At 58.1% G+C, this 20,206-nt stretch overlaps 1 protein-coding gene across 1 annotated transcript; it reads left to right on the forward strand.

Annotated features, from left to right (window-relative positions):
• Positions 1-48: 48 nt before the first annotated feature.
• On the forward strand, positions 49-18,707 carry ADAR (adenosine deaminase RNA specific). Its single transcript, XM_053277338.1, has 14 exons — positions 49-1,454; positions 5,116-5,308; positions 6,375-6,532; positions 7,541-7,676; positions 7,773-7,984; positions 9,223-9,379; positions 10,148-10,319; positions 12,269-12,362; positions 12,492-12,611; positions 12,932-13,065; positions 14,126-14,308; positions 15,027-15,139; positions 15,448-15,575; positions 16,399-18,707. Exons 1-14 carry the CDS (start codon positions 688-690, stop codon positions 16,637-16,639), a joined length of 2,808 nt encoding a protein of 935 aa, XP_053133313.1. The 5' UTR covers positions 49-687; the 3' UTR covers positions 16,640-18,707.
• The last annotated feature ends 1,499 nt before the right edge of the window (positions 18,708-20,206 follow it).

The following is a 20,206-nucleotide window of genomic DNA, read 5'->3' on the forward strand; positions in this document are numbered from 1 at the left end:
AGTGGCCACCCTCACCCAGCTCTCTTTAACGGTCCTCTTGTCCCGCAGGGAGGTGGCTTTGAGGACTGGCACCGCCAGCAGGTCCTCTTCCTCAACGGACAGCTCCCCGAAGCGCCCCTGCAGCCAGCGCCGAAGCCCCCCGTCCGCCAGGGCTACTGCCGCGTGCCCAGGATCCCCACCCCAGCCGCTCCCCCCCCATACAGGCCCAGCAGTTGGGGTGCCGCCCGGACCCCTCCCCGTCGCAGCTGGCAGGAGCCGCAGCAGCCTTTCCAGCCCCGGCCGAGGTACGGCGGCCGAAACCCGAGGAGCGGCGTCGACTGGCTCGTCTCGGACTTCCAGGGGCTGACGTTAGCCGGCCGAGACCTTGGGCCGAGACTGCTGGAGCTTTTAGGACAGCTCAGGCCGGGGGAGAGCGTCTCGGCTCGCCACCTGGCCCGCCAACTCGAGGTCAAGAAGAAGGAGGTCAACCAGCAGCTCTACAGGCTCCTTGAGCGAGGGCAGTTGAGCAAGGCGGGCGAGACCCCTCCGCTGTGGCGCTTGGCAGGCGGTCCTGATCCCCGGCGCGCCGTGAGAGGGGGAAGCTCCGCCGGGCAGAGAGCGCCCTTCCGGTTTCCAGCTCCGGGGGCCGCAGGGGGAGGAGGAAGCCGCTCTGCCTCGGACTCGGAGGACGGCCCCGACCCCGCCACCATGGCCGAGCTCAAGGAGAAGATCTGCAGCTTCCTGTTCGACGTCGCGGACTCCACGGCGCACAACCTGGCCAAAAGCATCGGCCTGTCGAAGGCCAGGGACGTCAACGCCACCCTGGGGACCCTGGAGAAGATGGGGGAGGTGCACCGGGAGAACACGGCCCCCCCCAAGTGGTCCCTCACCGACCACAAGCGCAAGCGGATGCAGCTCAAGCAGAAGGCCGAAGAGGTCCGGGAGGCGGCCCCCCCGGACCCGGACCCCAAGCCCCCCGCCCCCTGCCTGGGAGCAGAGCTGCCTGCCAGCGTGCCGGCTCCTCCTCTTCCTTCGCCCTCGCCGCCGCCGCCGCCTCCCCCACCGCCGTTGCTAGAGGACGAGGAGGAGAAAGTTGAGAACGGGCAGCAAGCGGCGGAGTCCACGGAGCCGGGCGACGCCTCTCCCCCCGCCGCCCCCCCACGCAGCAAGCGGGCCCGCTACCACTGGTTCCCCAACTACGACAACTTCGAGAACGGCAAGTGGGCCACGGACGACATCCCGGAGGACCTGAATGCCATCACCCACCAGGACGAGTCGCGCTGCATCATGGAGTCTCCGCTGTCGCCCAGCTACGCCGCCCAGTTCGACACGGCCTTCCTGTGCACCCCCTTGGAGAAGCTCGTGGCCTGCCAGAAAAAGAACCCCGTCAGCGGCTTGATCGAGTACACCCAGTACACGTACCAGAACTGCGCGTTCGTCTTGCTGAAGCAGAGCGGCCCCTCACATGAGCCACGGTAAGAGAGAACCTGTTGGGGGCTGGGGAGGGGGCTTCCTCTGCGGGGGTGTGTGTGTTTGTGTGTGTGTGTCTTCCTCTGCAGGGGGGGTGTGTGTTTTCGTTCCGGCACTGTGGAGGGCAGGGTAAGGACAATGCACAGGCGAGGTTGAAACACGCGGGGCATGGGCAGCTGTTGATTTCCAGCACTCGAGACCTGGATACCTGGATCTCTGCTGTCGGAAGTTACGCTGTCTCCTAGGCAAGCAAGCGGTTTCCTGGGCCGCTGAGAAAAAATGCCTGGAATTCTTCTGGGGGCTCCTCCCTCCAGCTTTTGTCTTTAAGACGTCTCTGTCTCCCTGATGCCAGGTTGGTGGTCTAGCATCCCCCGGGACTGAGAGCCAGGCTGCGTTTAAACGGAGGGCCCTGAAGTCCTTGCAGCAGGCCCGGGGACTTGTGCTTATTAGTATGGCGATGTGGCCATATGGTCAGTGAGAGGTTCCATGAAGCTGGCGGGGTGACAGGCGGATGATCAGATAGATTGGGGTGGCCACGTGATGTGGCCGTCTTGCTGAAGCTAAGCAGGTCTGGGTCTGGTCGGTGCCGTCTTGAGTCCTGCGATAGAAGAAAGGCTCACTGTAGATCTAATACATCATTGGAGTAAGTCCACCTGTATGGAACCCGGTTAGGGTTATGCCAGTTGCAGGGAAATGCCAGTTGCAGGGGTGGGGAGAGCAGCAGCAGGAGAGAGGGCATGCCTGTGGGCTTTTCCGAGTCCTCTGGTGGGCCACTGTAGGAGGCAGGGTGCTGGACCAGGAAGGCCTTCTTGGCTGTTCTTAGGAAGGCCCTTCTCCAGTTTGCATCTTCAGCAGATGGAGACCTAGAACCCCTTTTTTGTGGCTGCACCTGGGCTTTGGTGCTTCCTCCTGTGTGAGGCCAGCCCGGCTGCTTCTGTCGCCACTTTCTGGTGGGTTGTGAACACAACTCTCTTTCACCAGGCCTGTGACTGGGCAGAACAATCCTGGGAAATTGAATCTGCTTGCTAATTTCAGTGGTGGTGGCGGCGGCGGCAGTTTGTGTTGTATCCTAGCTTTATGTTGGCTTTTTCTTTTTGTGTCTTTTAAAATGTACATGTGCATCACTTTACTAAGTGCTTTGCATAAATGTTTTTTCTCCCTGCCGCTTGCCCGAGTTTGCAAATGGGCACTCCACAATAGGAGAATCACCTCCAGGCAGTTGGGCAGAGAAACCAGACCGGATGGTGTCTGCCTGCTGCAACTGAATGGTGCAGGTAGACAGACAGCAGTGTTCCTTCTAACAGGGAATCCCAGAGGTTGTTGACTACGACTCCCATAATTCCCAGCCAAAGGCCATCGCAGCTGGGGATGCTGGGAGTTGTTGTCAACAACCTCTGGAATTCTCTGTTAGCGGGAATGCTGGTCAACAGGCTAGGAAACATCTTTGTCGACTGGCCCTGCTGCAGCCAAAGAGGAAGAAGAATTGAGGGTGGGCGAGAAAGAAATGGAGAAGGAAATGCCAGCATGGTGGCTGTCCACCCACTTCCTTCCTCCAAATGTGAAAGGAGATGCTAGGCAGAAGCCGTTGAAGGTATTCCTTCTTTGTTTCTTTTAAAAACACCAATTGAGAGTCTTCTGTTATTGGTAGCAACCTTGTAGGGCACAGAGCAGCGTTCCCTGCAGCAGGGATTCCCAGAGGCTATTGACTACAAGTCCCATCATCCCCCACCAAAGGCCCTTGCTTCTGGGGGTGCTGGGAGCTGTAGTCAACCGCTGGGAATCCCTGTTACAGGAAACAACGCTCGATGCCCTACAAGGTCGCTGTTCGTAAGAACAGCCCTGCTGCTGGATCAGGCCCAAGGAAGCCCATCTAGTCCAGCATCCTGTTTCCCACAGTGGCCCACCAGATGCCTTCGGGAAGCCCACAGGCAAGAGGTATGTGGATGCCCTCTCTCCTGTTGTGGCTCCCCTGCAACTGGTATCTTGTTCCCATTCACAGGATTTCCTGGAGGTTGACTGCGGTCCCATCACCCCCAGCTGCAAGAGCCTTTGGCGGGGGCTGATGGGGGCTGTAGTCCACAAGCTCTGAGAATCCTTTCTTGCAGGGAGCACTGCTAAAGAGCCTGCCTTCCGGATGTCTGGTAGAAATGCAGCGGGAAATCCATTTCCCCCCTGTGCATCTGAGCGTGGCTGGGGGGAGTCCCGCATTCCCTGTTGGATGCTGTGTGAAGGAGCCCGGAGCAGCTGCTCTACGTCACTTTTGAGCAGTCGGGAAGCACTGGATGTTATGCTTGTGCTCCTGCGTGGCTGCTGTTTATAGCCACTGTGCTAAAAACACCCACGCCTGGCGTCTCTCGCTGCTTCCAGAGCACCAGCACAAGGCCCTGTGGTGTGTGCCACCCTGTGGTATGTCAATAGACCCGCTAGACAGGAAAATTGGCCTACTTCCCCCCCTCCCCCCCCCACATCCCCTTGAGACTAGAATGAAAGCCGAATCTCTCCGAGCCACAGGAAAAAGATGCGCTCGGAGGAGCCTGGCGCAGCTAATGGAAGAGCGATGGGGCCGTAGCTGAGTGGCAGAGCGTCTGCTCTGCATGCAGAAGGTCCCAGCTTCAATCCCTGGCAGCATCTCCAGGTAGGGCTGGGAAAGACCCCTGAGCCCTGAAACCTGGGAGAGCCGCTGCCAGTCAGAGTAGACAAGATTGAGATAGATGGGCCAAAGGTCTGACTCGGTATAAGGCAGCTTCCTGGGAAGAAAGACTTGGGTGCTGTAGACCCCGGAGTCATCTGGCCTTGGGTATTTGGATGCTTAAGACGCGTCTCGGTAAACTTCCTCTGGCTCTGGGAGCCAGCCCGACACTTTCAGGGTCGGATGACCCTCTGCTTCAGGGAGGATGGTTCGCCACTTGTGTTGAACAACAGAGCTTGCTGTCCACTCTGGGGGCTGCCTGGCTTGTTCTCTTCATTTCCTGGTGGCATCCGTCTGGTTCGGGCAGGTGGTGAACCCACACAACCAGGAGGAATCTGCCTGCCTTGGTTTCCTCGTTGGTGTCAGTCCATCCCCAAGTGCCGCCTTTTTAAAAGTGCTCAACTAGCAGCTTCTTCGTAATAAATCTTTCCAGTTGTGGGGACAGCCCAGTGACAGAGGGCTCAGGAAAGACCCAGCTTCCTAACAACAACCATAATAGTTGTTGTTACTGTTGAATGTTTATTATTGCTATTAACAGTAATAATATTAATAATAAATAAATAAATAACAGTATCTCTTAGGAGTCATTCTGGAGAGGAGCTATGTGGTCGTTAAGAGTCGGCACCGACTTGACGGCACTTAATCAATTTCTGAAGAGATCAGGATGCAGAGTTTAGGCTCTTAAGCAAACACACGTACAAGGTTTCTAGCCTCAGCAAGGTACTCCTGTCTACGCGCCAGAGAAGTCCATGAAATGGGTTAGTCGTGACTTGACTTGAGTCAGTTTTCAGCGGGACATAGTCGGGACCAGCTTCCAAAGGACAGACCCCAATGGCGAGGTCACACCTGCAGCTTGCTCTCCACGTAAACAGAAAAACGGGAGTGGTGATGGAGAGACCCCTTCGCGTACACACACACACACCCCGAATGCCACTGCCCTTCCCTCTCACCCTTTTTGTACCCCTTTGTCTGTCAAGGTTCAAGTTCCAGGCCGTAATCGACGGCCGCCGATTCCCCCCGGCGGAGGCGGGCAGCAAAAAACTGGCCAAGCAGGAGGCCGCGGCCAACGCCATGAAGATCCTGCTGTACGAAGTGGAGCACGAAGGGGAGGACGGCATGGTGCTGGAGAAGCCCTCCTACGAGGATACCTCCTCCAACGAAGCAGAGCTGGTGAGAGGCCCTGGGAGGGAAGGAGGCGGGCTGGCGGGCAGCAGGGCAAAGACTGGAGGCTGCGGGCAAGCGACCCTTCCCACAGCTTGAAAAAATGAACCGCAGGCCCACGTCAGAACCAGAATGCTTGAAGACTCCTGCCTGCCAACAAGGGCAGCTGCTGCCCATTTAGTGTAGACAGCACTGAGCTCGGTGGGCCAGTGGTCTGACTCCTGTGTTCCTGTGAGATCCCCACCACTCATTTAAGTTCATCGGGAGAGGCCCATCATTGTGGAACCCGCCCCCCACGCAAATAAGTCTGTCATCCCTAAAGGCATTCAAAATAGTTATGAAGACTGGCTTTTTTAGTGTGCCTTTTAATGGTGTTTATTTCTTTTGTTAAATTTTCTATACCACCTTCCATTAGAACCATCTCAAGGCGGTTTACACGAAAGCTTAAAGCAAAACTACAAAAATCACGCAATTGACATGTTAGCTAGAATATAAAAATACAGATTTGATTAAAAGATTTGTTTTAAAAACCAGGCACAATATAACCATAGAAGGTTTAAATAGTTTTTAATGAGTCAGTGTTTCAAATGTACGCCTGTTAGTTTCTTTTGCTTGTGACCTACCCTGAACCATTTTGGATGGAAAGTACAGAAATAAAATAAGCAATGGAAGAAGAGCGGGTCTTGTGGGAGCCAGCATGAATTGCCCCCTTTGCTAAGCAGGGTCTGCCCTGCTTTGCATTTGAAGGGGAGACTCCATGTGTGGGTGATGGGGCCATCTCCTGCAACCTGGGAGAAGCCGCTGCCAGTCTGTGAAGACCGGGGCTGCTCCACTTCAGCCCTCCTGCAGATGTTGGCCTACAGCTCCCATCATCCCTGGCTGTTGGCCACTGTGACTGGGGATGATGGGAGTTGTCCTTCCAAAACAGCTGCGGCGGGTGGGGCTCAGTTGAGCAAGCCTGGTGTGGACGATCCTGAGCTAGGCCGGCCAAGGGTCTGCCTCATTAAGAGGCAGCTTCCTCTGCTCCTCGGCCTCTTTCTTCTCCCCCTCCACCCTCTCCTCCTTCTCTCCCCAGGCCGAGGAAGCCGAGCCGGAGCCTGCCTCCACGACGCCCCAGCTCACCCTGCTCTCTGGGAAGAACCCCATCAGTGCCCTGATGGAATATGCACAGAAGTCGGGAAGCGTCTGTGAATTCCAGCTCCTCTCCCAGGAGGGGCCGCCCCACGATCCCAAGTAAGGCTGGGTTGAGTCTCGGTAGAGTGGCTTGAGCTTGGCACAGGGGAAGAAGCCGGTGTGCAAGAAGTGGATGTTCCTTTGTGACAGATTGGTGCCCGTCTTTTTATGGTGGGTGGCGTGTCTGATGTTCCCTGCAACAGAGCTTCCCAGATGTTGCGGACTACAACTCCCATCATCCCCAGCTGCAGCGGCCTTTGGCTGGGGATGATGGGGGCTCTAGTCAACAATATTGGAGAACCCCAGTGACAGGGGGAAATTTGGGATAATCGCCTCCTGCCTGCCCTCCCAAAAGCAGCTCAGGGACCATCCCTCTGTCCACACTGGGTGGATATTTTATTTTATGTATTGATATTTATATACTGCCTGATGCATGTCTCTCTGGATATGCCAGGCAGGGTCGTGGTGGCGACTAGGCCTGTCCCCTTCATTCTGGGCTTTTTGGAAATGAACAGACATCCTCCATAGGTGGGCCTTCAAGCCAGGTTGATAGGAAATCCAGGTTGGCAGATTACTGGGTAGAGAGAGCCCTGGCTTTGCGTGCAGAAGGTCCTGGGTTCGATTCCTGGCATCGCTTGGTATGGCTAGGAAAGAGCCCTCCCCTCCAAATCCAGAGGAGCACCCTGTCGCGAGAACTGGGCGACTAAACCATCAGCTGCGGCCCCACCCCCCAGTATAGGAAGCTGCCGTCTACTGAGTCAAGCCCTTGGTCCCTCTAGCTCAGGATTGTCCACACTGGCTGGCAGTGTGGAGAGCCTGGCAGTGGCTCTCAGGCGCAGGGGTTTCTCTCTCCCTGGAGACGCCCTGGGACCTCTCCCTGGGACCTTCTGTGTGCCAGCATGCAGACGCTCTTCCCCTGGGCGGTGGCCCCATCCCTGCCAGTTCCAGGGCAGCTGGGGGGCGGAGGAGGAGGCCAGCCTGCCTGCCTGCCTGCCTGCAGCCATGGCCCTCTCTGTGTACAGGCACGGCCCCAGGCCCTGAGCTCGGCATTTCCCCGTCTCCATTCAGGTTCAAGTACTGCGTGAAGGTGGGCGAGTGCGTCTACCCAGCCGTCGTCTCGAACAGCAAGAAGGGAGCCAAGCAGATGGCGGCCGAGGTGGCCATGAGGGGCCTGTCTGGGGACACCGGCGCCTCGCTTGAACAGGTAGAGCCCTCCCCCCCCCCCCGCTGCCCCTCGGCCCTTCCGCGGCGGGCCCTCCCTCCTAACGGGCCTCTCTCTTCCGTCTCGGCTTGGCTTCAGCTGGAGGGCCAGAGCGAGCCGCTCCCCGAGGTACCTGGCGGCCCGGCGGCGAATGTGGACGAGACCAAGGCGGCCAGCCCCCAGGGCGTCGGGGAGCTGATCAAGTACCTGAACTCCAACCCAGTCAGCGGGCTGCTCGAGTACGCCCGGGCCAACGGCTTTGCTGCCGAATTCAAGCTGATCGACCAGACTGGGCCGCCCCATGACCCAAAGTAAGTAGCTGCCGCTGCCCCACCTGGCCTACCGGCCTGTCTCCGCCGTTGGGTCTTGGCCGCACGGAAATGAGTCCAGCCCTTTCGGGTTTTGTCTCGCCTGCTGCGGGCCACCGGATTTGCCTGGGTTTTCCCCAGGTGGGTTGCTGATAGAAATCCGGGAGTCACCTGCAACTCCGAACCTTCTTCCGGGTAAAACCTCTGGCCATTTTTAAGGGGGTTGTCTTAAATGTGAAGCCGTCTTCAGTGCAGGGAAACACGGCAGTCTGACCAGCAAGTGGTGTTCGCAGGCTCTGGCTCTGAGGTCTTCCCAAGTGTGGCTAGCTGGATTTCCTGGCTCCTTCCCACCCCACCCCCCGCATGCAAAGCAGATGCTCCCTCACTCCGCTACGGCCAGTGGCTTGACTTGGCTGCTGCCTGCTGAGTCAAGCCCCTGGACCACCTAGCTCAGTATTGGCTGCTCTGACTGGCAGCAGCTCTCCCCAGTTGCTGGCAGGAGTCTTTCCCAGCCCTACCTGGAGGTGCTGCCTGAGATTGAACCGGGGGGCCTTCTGCATGCACAGCAGAGGCTCTGCCCCAGAGCCAAGGTCCCGTCCCCATCGCATATTTCTTAGGAGGGCCCCTGGGGACCGGTGTTGTGGTTAGACTGTTGAACTAGATGCAGGTGCACGACCCTTCCTCCGTTGCACCATGGCTCTGGCAGCCCACCCGGGGCTCCCCTGTTCTTGCTGCCTGCCTGGGACTGCAGGTCCTGACGGGGGAGGGAGTTGCAGAGCAGGTGGCCGGCTGCAGGTGGCCCCCTCTGCAAGGGCGGGCTGCGCCGTGTGCCCCTCTTAGGGTTTCCGTCTCGGGCCCACCACCCTGTGCCCCACAGCCGATCCTGAGCATAATACACCAGCGCGGTGTCATGCTGGATTAGGACCGGGGAGACACGGGTTCCGATCCTCATTCGGCCACACAACTCACCTGGTGGCACTGAGCCAGCCACTCATCCCTCGGCCCTGCCTACCTCGCAGGGTTGCTGGGAAGATAAACATAAGCGGTGCACGCCACCCTGGGCTCCGTGGAGGAACAGCGGGATAGAAATGTAGTAAGTAAATCAACAGATAAATACAAAACCACAGTGGAGTGGTGCCTGACTTCTCATTTCCCCGCTCAGCCTGGGCTTGCTTTTTCTTCTCCTGGTGGAGCTCACAGCCTCCTTTTCTCCTCCCCGCCCCCCCCGTTCCCCTGATAAGATTCGTGTTCCAAGCCAAAGTGGGCGGCCGCTGGTTCCCGGCTGTCACTGCCCACAGCAAGAAGCAAGGCAAGCAGGAAGCAGCTGACATGGCCCTCCGGGTGCTGATTGGGGAGACGGAGAAAGCCGAACACGCCGAAGGGATGGCCATCGCAGAGGTACGCCTCCCTCCCTCGCCCTGGGCCCCCGCGGCTGGACTTTCCTCCCTGCACCCCCCCCCCCCGCCTGGATGCTGCCATATTCCCTTAATTCAGCAGCTCCTCTGCGACATAGTTCTGGGTATCCCTTCCAGTTCCTAGATATAGGAGATCTGACTTCACTGCCAGTGCCCTGCTGGGAAACTTTGGGTCATAGGAACATAGGACGCTGCCACATACTGAGTCAGACCCTTGGTCCATCCCGCTCAGGATTGTCGACCCAGACTGGCAGCGGCTTCTCCAAGGCTGCAGGCAGGAGTCTCTCTCAGCCCTCTCTTGGAGATGCTGCCAGGGAGGGAACTTGGAACTGTCTGCAAACAAGCCTGCCCACCCCGTAAGGGGAATATCTTACAGTGCTCACACGTGTCGCCTTCCATCCAAATGCAAACCAGGGTGGACCCTGCTTAGCAAGGGGGTGCGCTTGTGCTTGCCACCACAAGACCAGCTCACTTGGCACAAGGTTACTTGGAAGGAGAAGTGAAGAGCCTATCGGAGACGTTGGTTGGTTTTGAATTGGCCAGTTGTGATCAGTGTAACGGAGTTCCAGAGGTGGCCAGCTACAACGCCCATCATCCCCAGACACAGGCCATTGCAGCTGGGGAGTTGTAGTCAGCAGCGTCTGGGTGTCCCTGGGCCCGCTGACGGTGATGCCCCACTCTTGAGTAGTGGCCGTGCTTTCCGCTTCCCCTGTTAGCTAAAATGTGTGTCCTCCGCCCCTCCCTCTCCCAGCTGCCCGTCAGCGGAAGCACCCTGCACGACCAGATCGCCATGCTGAGCCACCAGCGTTTCAACGCGCTCACCGCCCGCATCCAGCACAGCTTACTGGGGCGCAAGATCCTGGCCGCCATCATCATGAGGCGAGGGCAGGAGGGCCTGGGGGTCGTGGTGAGCATCGGGACAGGTAAGGAGGCCGGCTCGGAGCCGGAGGTCATCCCTGGGTTCAGAAGCTCAGCCGAGCCGGATCTTTGCCCTGGCTGGAGGCGTTGGCCCTCCAGCCCTTTTTCGACTCCATAACCCCCAGCCAGAGTGCCCGGGGATTGTGGGAGTTTTAGACCCCCAAATCCGTAGGGGTCTGAAGTTGTGCAGCCCTGCCCGGGGCCATCGCCAGCATCGTCCTCAGTCGCTTAGGGTTAATCCTGGCCGGCTGTGCATCTTGTTTTCCAAAAGGGTTAGGGTTGGTTTGTTGTTTGAAGCGAAGCTTTTTCGTCTTCCTTCCTCTTTGGGCCTCACCCAAGTGAAATTGATTTGTTTGCCACCTTTTCTTCACATTTGCTTAACAACAACAACAAATATTTTTATACCATTTTTCAACAAACAGTTCCAAAGCGGTTTACGTAGAGAAATAATAAGTAAGCTAGCTGGGCTGGGCACAGAGCATCTGCGCCCCTGCCTGCGGTTTCTGGCTGGCGGGCCAGCCGAAAACCGGCCCGCCACCTCCGCCTACTAATTCCTGGTGGCCAGGCCAGCCGCTCCTATTTTCTCTATTTTATCCCCATCCTGTCGCTAATGGGCAGCTGCTCGTGAACTCTCGCTAGAGCTGCCACACATGGGATGAGCGACTGGTTTCCCTAGGAGAGATAAATATAGAGATAAGATGGCTCCCTGTCCCCAAAGGGCTCACAGTCTAAAAAGAAACATAAGATAGACACCAGTAACAGTCACTGGAGGGATGCTGTGCTGGGGATGGAGAGGGCCACTTGCTCTCCCCCTGCTAAATAAAGAGAATCACCAAGGTGCCTCTTTGCCCAGTTAGCAGGGGTCTCAAGGCCCCTACATGATGACAATATGCCTCTGAATTAACGTCGGAAGCTGCCATATATGGAGTCAGACCCTTGCTCAGTCTTGTCTACTCTGACCAGCAGCATCTCTCCAGGGTTGCAGACAGGAGCCTCTCTCCCAGCCCTGCCTGGAGATTCTGCCCGGGAATTGAACCCGGGTCCTTCCGCATGCCAAGCAGGGGCTCTGCCACTGAGCTACAGCCCCATCCCAGACCCTAGGGAGCTGCCTTCTACCAAGCAGATCATTGGCCCAACTAGCTCAGCACTGCCTGCAGAAGGTCCCTGGCAGCATCTCCCCAGGGTCTTGGGCAGGAGATGCTGCCAGGCACCTTCTGCAGGCCAAGCAGACACTCGCCCAACGAGCTCCCAGGCCCTTCTCAGCTCCCCAAGTCAGGATTGCTGCCAGATAACCGACTCTTGACCTCAAGTTGTCTGCAGGCAATGCTGAACGGAGGTGGTGTCAGCCGCGGGTCACCTTGCCCTGTCTCTCTCTTACGGAGCGCAGGGTGTTGGTTTTGGCCTTTAAAGCCCTTCATGACATAGGGCCGGAATATCTGAAAGGCCGCCTGCTCCCGGCTAGGCCTGCCTTGCCACTGAGATCACGCAGAGACACTCTCCTGGGTGTCGGGCCAGGCTTCCTGTGCGGCAGCCTTCCCAGTGGTGGCCCCGGCTCTCGGGGACTCCCTGCCCCTCGATCCCCTCCCTGCTTAATTGTAAGCAGAAGCTGAATCCTCCTTTAGGTTCCAGCAGGCCGTCCCGTAACCCTACACATTTCTCTGTCACTGCCCTGTCTGGATTATTGCTTTGTCCTGCATTCCTGCGGCTCTCTTGGTTGGGTTTGGCTGCGCTTTAAAAACGAATGCGGTTGCAAGCCAGCAGGGACCCATGTCTGAAGAGCGGCGGGCGTAGCAGCCTTTGCAACGAAGACGTAAGATAAATCCCCAAGGAGCCTCCCGTGACAGGCTGGGGGTCCCCAGCACAGCGAGTGCCTCCGCCCAGCCTCGGGTCAGCTGTCAGCCTCTCCTCACTGCTGGCTTTCCGTTCTCACCCCCCCCCCGCCCCCGCCCCCCAGGTAACCGCTGCGTGAAGGGGGAAGAGCTGAGCCTCAAGGGGGAGACGGTGAACGATTGCCACGCGGAGATCATTGCCAGAAGGGGCTTCATAAGGTGAGGCGGGCACCCTGCCACGCTTGCTTTGACCCCTTGGGCCCCCACGTTGGGGGAGCGGGTCGGCGCGGCGCTCCAGGTCTGCCCAGGGCGACAGCCCACCTTCCCCGCTGCCGCGTCCTCTTCCAGGTTTCTGTACAACGAGCTCACGAAGTACGACCCCTCTGCCCCAGACGACAGCATCTTCCAGCCGCTCGAAGACGGCAAGCTCAAGATCAAGGACGACGTCACCTTCCACCTCTACATCAGGTGAGGGGGGGTCACCTGCAGCCTGGCCTGAGGTGGGGGGGGCGGGGGGACTGCCCTTCCCGTCGCTATACCAGGGAGCGACCCAGAGGGTGGAGGAAACAGTGGCTTCCTTGTATTGGGCGGGAAACGCTTGCCCCCCGTCAGCCCAGCACCGGGTCCCTCCCAGGGTCGGTTGCGGGGGCCTCCCGTGGGTTTGGTTTACACCGCTGCAGTGGCTGGGCATGATGGGAGTTGTAGTCAGTAGGCATCCCTGCCGGTGCAGGCACTGGATGGCCTTGGGCTCACGCGAGGCCTGGCTTTTCGTGGCTTTCGTTTCCCAGCACGGCGCCTTGTGGGGACGGGGCTCTCTTTGACAAGTCCTGCACTGACCAGGCCAACACGGCGGGCGAGAGTCAGCACCAGCCCCTCTTCGAGAACCCCAAGCAGGGGAAGTTGCGGACCAAGGTGGAGAACGGTGAGTGCCAGCATTGCTCACCCCCGCCCCCCACTAGGGGGGCACTTCCAGCGGGGACAGCAGCTCTTCCTCGCTTGTGATCAGGGTGCAGAGTTACAAAAACAGGGTGCATCCCCGGCAGAGCGGGCAACTCGCATAATTGAAATATTCTATCCTGCGAAAGCATTCAGAATTCACATTCTAGGAAGTCATGGATGTGGTCGCACGGCGTCTCTTAAACTCGCCGTTCCAGAAAGATACAGTGTCCATTTTTCTGAAGAGATGGAAATAATGATTGGCGTTACTAGATAAAGTTTCTAGCCCTCATGGCAGCTAAAGAAAGGTGGGGAGACTTAGCGCAGGGAGCAGCTTCAGCATTTTGGTGCCACTCGGTTGCTGAGAGAGACAGGCCACACACGCAGGCCCGTGAACTTGGATAGCGGTAGCCGACTACGAGCATACATCGGTCACACACACACACCCCTACCTGTTTCTGCTGGGCCCATTGGTCCATCAAGCTCAGGGTTGTCTGCACTGACTGGCAGCAACTCTCCAAGGTTTCAGGCAGGAATCTTTCCCAGCCCTAGCAGGAGTTGCTGCCAGGGACTGAACCTTCTGCATGCCAAGCGGATGCTCTACCGCTGAGCTACGAGCTTCAACTCTAGTGCAGCACAATGTCAAGAAGGTCCTTTCTGCAGCTTCTTGGCAATTGACTGTTTCCCCACCGCTCCCCCCGCCCCCCCCCCAAACAAAAGTACTACAGACTACACCGGTTAATGAGTATCAATTCCTTGTGGAATTCACGGTGGCCAGCTGTAGTGATGATCACTGGCTGAGTGGCCTTTCAAAAAGTCTGCTTTGTGGAGGATAGATTTGGGAGCATCCATTAGCTGTTATGATAGCGCTATGGAGCCTCCGTGGACAGAGGCAGTATATCTGAATGCCGGGTGCTGCGAACCAGCGGTGAGACGCCATCTCACTCTGAATTTCCAGAGAGATCTGGAAAGGAGTACTGTCGTAGACAGAGCTTGGCTTGATCCAGCAAGCCGATTCTCGCCTCCCTGACGCGGCTTCTTTGCAGGAGAAGGAACGATCCCCGTGGAATCGAGCGACATCGTGCCAACCTGGGACGGGATCCAGCACGGCGAGCGGCTCCGGACCATGTCCTGTAGTGACAAAATCCTGCGCTGGAACGTGCTGGGTCTGCAGGGGGCGCTGCTGTCGCATTTCTTGCAGCCAGTCTATCTCCGCTCCGTCACGCTGGGTATGGCCTTTCCCCCTCTTGGTTCTCGCTGGGTGTGGGAACTGCCCTCTCTGTGCTCCGGGTCGTAAGCCAGGGCTGGAGAAATCCCAGGCGCCAGGGAGCCGTGGCGTCTAGAAATTTCACCGCGGGGCCTGGTCTAGGATACTCTGGGGCAGAGCTCTTGGGGGAAAGCCCTGATTTGCCCCAGGCAGGCCCGTCCTCGGTGTTAAAGACCGGCTTGCGGTCAACACTGCCAAGAGAGAAATCTCTACAAAACTGCCCCTTTATGCAGCCGGTGTGTGTTTGAAAACAGCCGTACCAAGCCTGTGCTTCCAGAAAGGAGGCTTCTGTGGAGGGAAAAGCAGGCGTTAAACATCTTTACCAAGATGAAGTCCCGTCCCGTCCCCCCCAGCCCTTTCCTGTTAAATACAGGGTGGGGGCGTCTTGAACCAGGCTCCTTTTTCTTCGGGGTAAATACCGGTGTAACCTCTTGTCTTTTTAAGGCAGCGTCTTACACTCAGAGTTGCCGCCTATTTGGGTAAATACGGTCTAACCCTTCTAAGGCATTCTGCTGCCCGCTCTGTGTGGGACCAGCTGTCCCTCTTTCAAAGCATCCCTGGGTGTGTGGTGATGTGACACCCCACCTCCGTTGCCCCCAGGCTGATGATGGAGTTGATGCATACTTTATCAGCACCGTCTCCTCATTTCTTTCCCCCCCACCACCTTCCTTTCTTTCCAGGCTATTTGTACAGCCAGGGCCACCTGACCCGTGCCATCTGCTGCCGCATGTCCAGGGACGGCAGCACCTTCCAGGCGGGGCTCCCCGAGCCATTTCACGTCAATCACCCAGAGGTACCTACGCTTGCTCAGCGTCTTCTCCTCTTTCCCAGCGTCGTTTGTGCGTCTTTCGAGTCCTTTCCTGCTGCATGTCTTCTGCCCTATGCTAGGCATGTTGGAAGCTGCCTTGTGCCGAGTCAGGCCATCGGTCCGTCTAGCTCAGGATTGCCGACCCTGACTGGCAGCAGCTCTCCAGGGTTTCAGGCCAGGCCTTTCCCCAGCCCTCCCTGGAGACGCTGCTGCCCGGGATGGACCCTCCTGGGGCCTTGTGCATGCAAGCCGCTCAATTCCTCCTCTCCCTCTTCCTCCCCGTGCTGGCGCAGGTTGGCAGAGTCAGCGTCTACGACTCCGCGAGGCAGACAGGCAAGACCAAGGAGTCCAGCGTGAACTGGGCCCTGCCTGACGACAACGACGTCGAAGTCCTGGACGGGACGAAAGGCAAAGTCGACGGGTAAGTGGGGGGGGGCACGTGGCGGGACTCGTTCGGGGCGGTAGACCTCTCCCTGGGTGTGGGGCAGTCGTCCCTCTAATCGCGATTCCCAGATGTTGCTGACTACAACTCCCAGCATCCCCAGCGGCAATGGCTTTGGTTTGGGGATTCTGGGAGTTGTAGTCCACAACGTCTGGGAATCCCTGTTCCAAGGAACACTGGTGTGCAGGGCAGTCTGAGAGAGAGAGAGAGAGAAATTGTGTGTGTGTGTGACCCTCTGAACCACCCTGGAAGGCGTGCGCAGCATGCTGGGAAGTGTAGTCCCTCCCAGAGCTTTCCTGCTAGAGCGCTTAAGAGAGGAGAGCGGCTCCTGTGGTAGCCAGCGTGACTTGTCCCCTTTGCTAAGCAGGGTCTGTCCTGGTTTGCCGTTGAATGGGAGACTGCATGTGTGGGCACTGGGAGACATTCTCCTGCAGGGAGGGGGCCCCTCTGGGAAGAGCAGCTGGCTGCTTGCGGGCAGAAAGTTCCACATTCCCTTCCTGGCAGCATCTCCAAAATAGGGCTGGGAGAGACTCCCGGAGAAGCCACTGCCAGTCTGTGTAGACAATCCTGAGCTAAGTGGACCCAGGGTTTGACTCGGTAGTTGGCCGCTTCCTATATTCCCCGGCCTCCTAAAGGGGCCTCCCAGCACGGAGAAAAGCCCAGTCACGTTTGGAGGTCCCCACAGTGGGGAAACGTCTGTTTTTAATCTGACTTCCGCTTTAGTTTTCCGCTTGCCGCCTTCTGGTGACCTAAACAGCCTTTCTCCCCCGCCCTCGGTCTCCCCTTCTCCCCCCGCCCCCAGACCAAAACTGGACATGTCCCGGGTCTCCAAGCGGAGCCTCTTTGCCCTTTTCCAATCGCTGTGTGCCAAGCTGGATCGCAAAGGCCTGGAGAAGCTCACCGTCTACTCGGAGGCCAAGGAAGCGGCCACCGCCTACCAGAGTGCCAAGCAGAGCTTCTTCTGGGCGCTGCAGGAGATGGGCTACGGCAGCTGGATTTGCAAGCCCCAGGAGGAGAAGACCTTTGGCCTGGCCGAAGTCTAGCCAGCCGGGCGTCCCTTCGTGGCTGGCGGGGGAAGGGAGGGTGGGGTGGTTTTTTTTTGGTTGGTTTTTTGTTTCTTTCCAGTGGAAGCAGGGATATTATTTTAGGGTGGTGGATTTTCTGAGGCCTTCCTTCCAAATCAATTGACAGCACGTTTTAACTCGGTTGGGAGGGAGGGAGGGAACTCCTCCCCCCTGTGTTTAAATTCCCACCCACCCCTTTTTGGCAAACGTTGCAAAGGTGTGAGTGTGCGCACGAGAGAGAGAGAGAGATCCACCAGCATTCACCCTTGTCTGTGACCCCCTGATTCAGGAGGCTGCCCTCCCATTCCACCCCACCAGTTCCTGGCTTGTACAGAAAATCCACTCTTTGAAATACCCTTGATTTTTCAAGCTGTGAATCGGGGCACTGTCTGAGCGGCACTGTCAGTCTTTCCCGCAGCTGTCCTGCCCTGCCTGGATTGCTGGAGGAGGTCACAGGACCCCTTTCTTCTTTCACTGAGCTGGGGGGTGCGCTGCCGTTCCCTCCCCGCTGCCCCTTTCGTCTCCCAATTCCTCGGGGCCCCAGCACCGTTGCCTGTCACCAGCAGGCCGTGCTGACGTTTCTACTGGTCAGCCCCCAACCCTGAAGCCGTGGCGTGGGGCCCAGGTGCAAGGCGGAAGCCCATTCCCCAGCCTCCCCCAACCGCATTCCAGCCTGTCTCAAACTCCTTGGTCCTTGCCGGCTTTTTCTTTTTCACCGGGCTCTCGTTCTGGGTGCCAGGTGTGCACTGACAGCTGTCGTCTTCAGGCTGCCTTGACTTCCCAGATGGGGTGCAGCCCGCGGGCCCTACCTCCTTCCCCCCCTCCGCTGAGCTTCCATCGAAAGGCAATTCAGAAGGCCTTCGGGGGGCGGTGGATCCAGGCACTGTCCTTTTGAGTGAGGGGCGGCGTCCATATTCCTCCTCCCCACCCCCCCGGCCAGGCCAGGGCGTTAGAAAGGCTCTTGACGGAAGCCGGGGAGGGTTGCGCTGAGCGCTGCAGCAGCTGGAAGGGGCCGGTGGTTCGCTTGTGCCTGTGGCACTGCAGACTGACTCACGCGCCCAGTCGATGAGAATCCTGTTCTGTCTTCTTCGTCTTCGCCTGTGGGAGAGCTCTGCTGCGGCCTCCGCCCCCCCACAAAGAGGACTTTTGAGGGGGAGAAAGGTCCCTCTTGTTTACCCCCCTCACTCCTGCGTCCTGTGGTAAAACCGCCGGGATTAAGAGCGAGGAAGGTCCCTGCCCATCGAAAACTAAGCTGGCAGGAAGCAGGCCATGCTGGTTCCCTCCAGGCTAGCTTTCTGTCTGTGGGGAGGTCTCTGTGTGTGTGTGTGTACAGCTTAGCGTTCAGTTCGGCAAGGGTCCCTCCTTGCTGGCCTCTTCAGGTGCGGTTGGCACAGACGAGCCTGTGGCTCTCTGAGGGAGAGGTGTCCAGCTAGCAACTGCCAACACGCGGAGGATGTGGTGTTTTTTCTGCCCCTCACCCCCAGCAAATCCTCTTTGCACCCGGTTTGGGTTGTTGGCAGCCCCCAAGTTGGCTCTTGGTGAAATCCTCCCAGCCCCGATGCTCCCGGCAGCCCCACCTTCATCCTCTCCAAGGGCATGTCCGGAAAGGCAGAATCCCCACAGACTGCTCCAAGGCTACCATCTCCATCTCCCCACTTCCCCTTGCATCCGGGCCGTTGCTGTAGTGGTGTTTCTGGGGGACCCCTCTTTATGCAGACGCCGTCTCCCACCTGGAGGTCGCCTCTCCTCTCCGTCTTTCTCTCCGCCATGCTCCCCCAGCGCTCCCCTGCCCCACGCAGTTCATAATTCCGCCCCCCACTAGTTGTTGAAGACTCTTAGCGAGCAGATGTAAATTTATTCATAGCAAAATCTGACTTCCTTCTCCCCTCTTCTGCCGCCGACACTGTCGTAATTCAGGTTTTTTTTTCCTCTCTCCCCCCCCCTTTTTTTTTGGTAAGTCTGCTTTTAAGTGCCCCCTCTAGATACGGTCATGTTGACATTTTGAAGACATCACATTCCGCCTGAAATAAATTTTTTTTTTTCTGTACCGGTTGCCCTGGCGTGTGATTCTTTGGGAGGGGCGCCAGGGAGTGGGTTGGCAACTATTTTGTCATGCCTTTGAAATGAAAGCGCTTCCGGAGAAGACGTGGTCATTGCGACGACACGTCCGAAGCACGCCCAGAGTCGCCGGAATGTCAGCTGGCTGGTGAGTGCCACCCTTCCCCGGATTTATGTTACTCTCTTTCCTGGCTCTAAGAGCAGAAGGGGAGGCTGGCGGGCCCGACCGAAGGGCCCTAAAGTAGCCCATCGGCCCCTTCAAGGGCAGCTCTAGAACCGTGAGTCTGGGGGAGGAAGGGGGGTGGCCAAGAACACGGCGAGGGGGAGGGAGGGTTGGGCTAGACAGTCGTGTTCGTTTGTTTCCCTTTATTAATGCAGCTTGCTTGGCACTTCCAGCCTCGTTCAGCAAATGGGCCAGATTCCTCTTAGAAAACACAGCGTGCTCGGATTAGGCGGAATGATCCGGGCCTCTTCCTGTCCCAGACCATGTGGCAAGGAAAGGCAGGGGGGCAGAGTGAGGTCCGTACCAGGTTAGTCGAAATGCACACACACCCCTCCCCTCCCCACCCCCACCCCCCGCCACACATGGTCCCACCCAGCTCCGTTCCTGGCCAGGAAGGCAGCAAAGGGGTCGGCCTGGCTCCTGGGAGGCAGGAGGGGGCTCCACCCCCCTGGCCGCCCTGGTCTCTGCTGTTGGTTCTGGGGTGCAGGAGGAAGGGAAGGAGACCTTTTGAATGAATCAAGCGACAGGCTCTCCAGAGGTTCTTGGGCAGGGCGCGGAGGCCCTCGCTTCTGGTTCGTCCCCAGCAGCCAGTACTCTGAGGTATGTTGTCTCTGAACATGGAGGCTCTATTGTAGCAATGGCAGCTCTGTGCTCCGACGGACCTGTGACCACGACGGCCTCCGGGTTTAGCGCTCTGCAGGCATTGGCAATGAACGTCCCCACTTGGGAGGAACCCAAAGTAGTGAGAATGAGGTACCTCCCCTCTCTCTATTTTCCCCCCAAAAAGAAAAGGGGCAGCTCGCCAAACGGCGTCCTAACCAGGATCTGTCTGGCGAGGGCTTTCGGCTCCCAGTAGCACCCAGCTCCGCACCCCGGTGTTAGCAAGCAACGTGCAATAGGAACCACCCTTCCCCAGCTGTGTCGCATCTTGTCCTCCAGAAATAGCTGCCTTTTCCTGATCCGGAAATGTGGGGGGTCGATCGCTTTACTGTCAACCGGCCTCCCAGTCCCCCTGCCCCCAGCTGCTTCTGTCCCCATCCTCTGGAAGTCACAGTTGTTCCCTGTTGCTCCTGAGGGCAGAATTAGAACCAGCAGGTTGAAATTCTAGGGAAGGGAGGAGAGCTGGTCTTGGGGCAGCAAGCATGAATGGTCCCCGTTGCTACTACCCAGGGCCTGCCCTTGCTTGCATTTGAATGGGAGGCTCCATGTGTGAGCCCCTGCCTGCTTGCCTGCAGAAGGTCCCAAGCTCCCTCCCTGGCAGCATC

Source organism: Hemicordylus capensis, chromosome 14 (assembly GCF_027244095.1).
Source record: "Hemicordylus capensis ecotype Gifberg chromosome 14, rHemCap1.1.pri, whole genome shotgun sequence".
In the NCBI taxonomy this organism is placed as follows: domain Eukaryota; kingdom Metazoa; phylum Chordata; class Lepidosauria; order Squamata; family Cordylidae; genus Hemicordylus; species Hemicordylus capensis.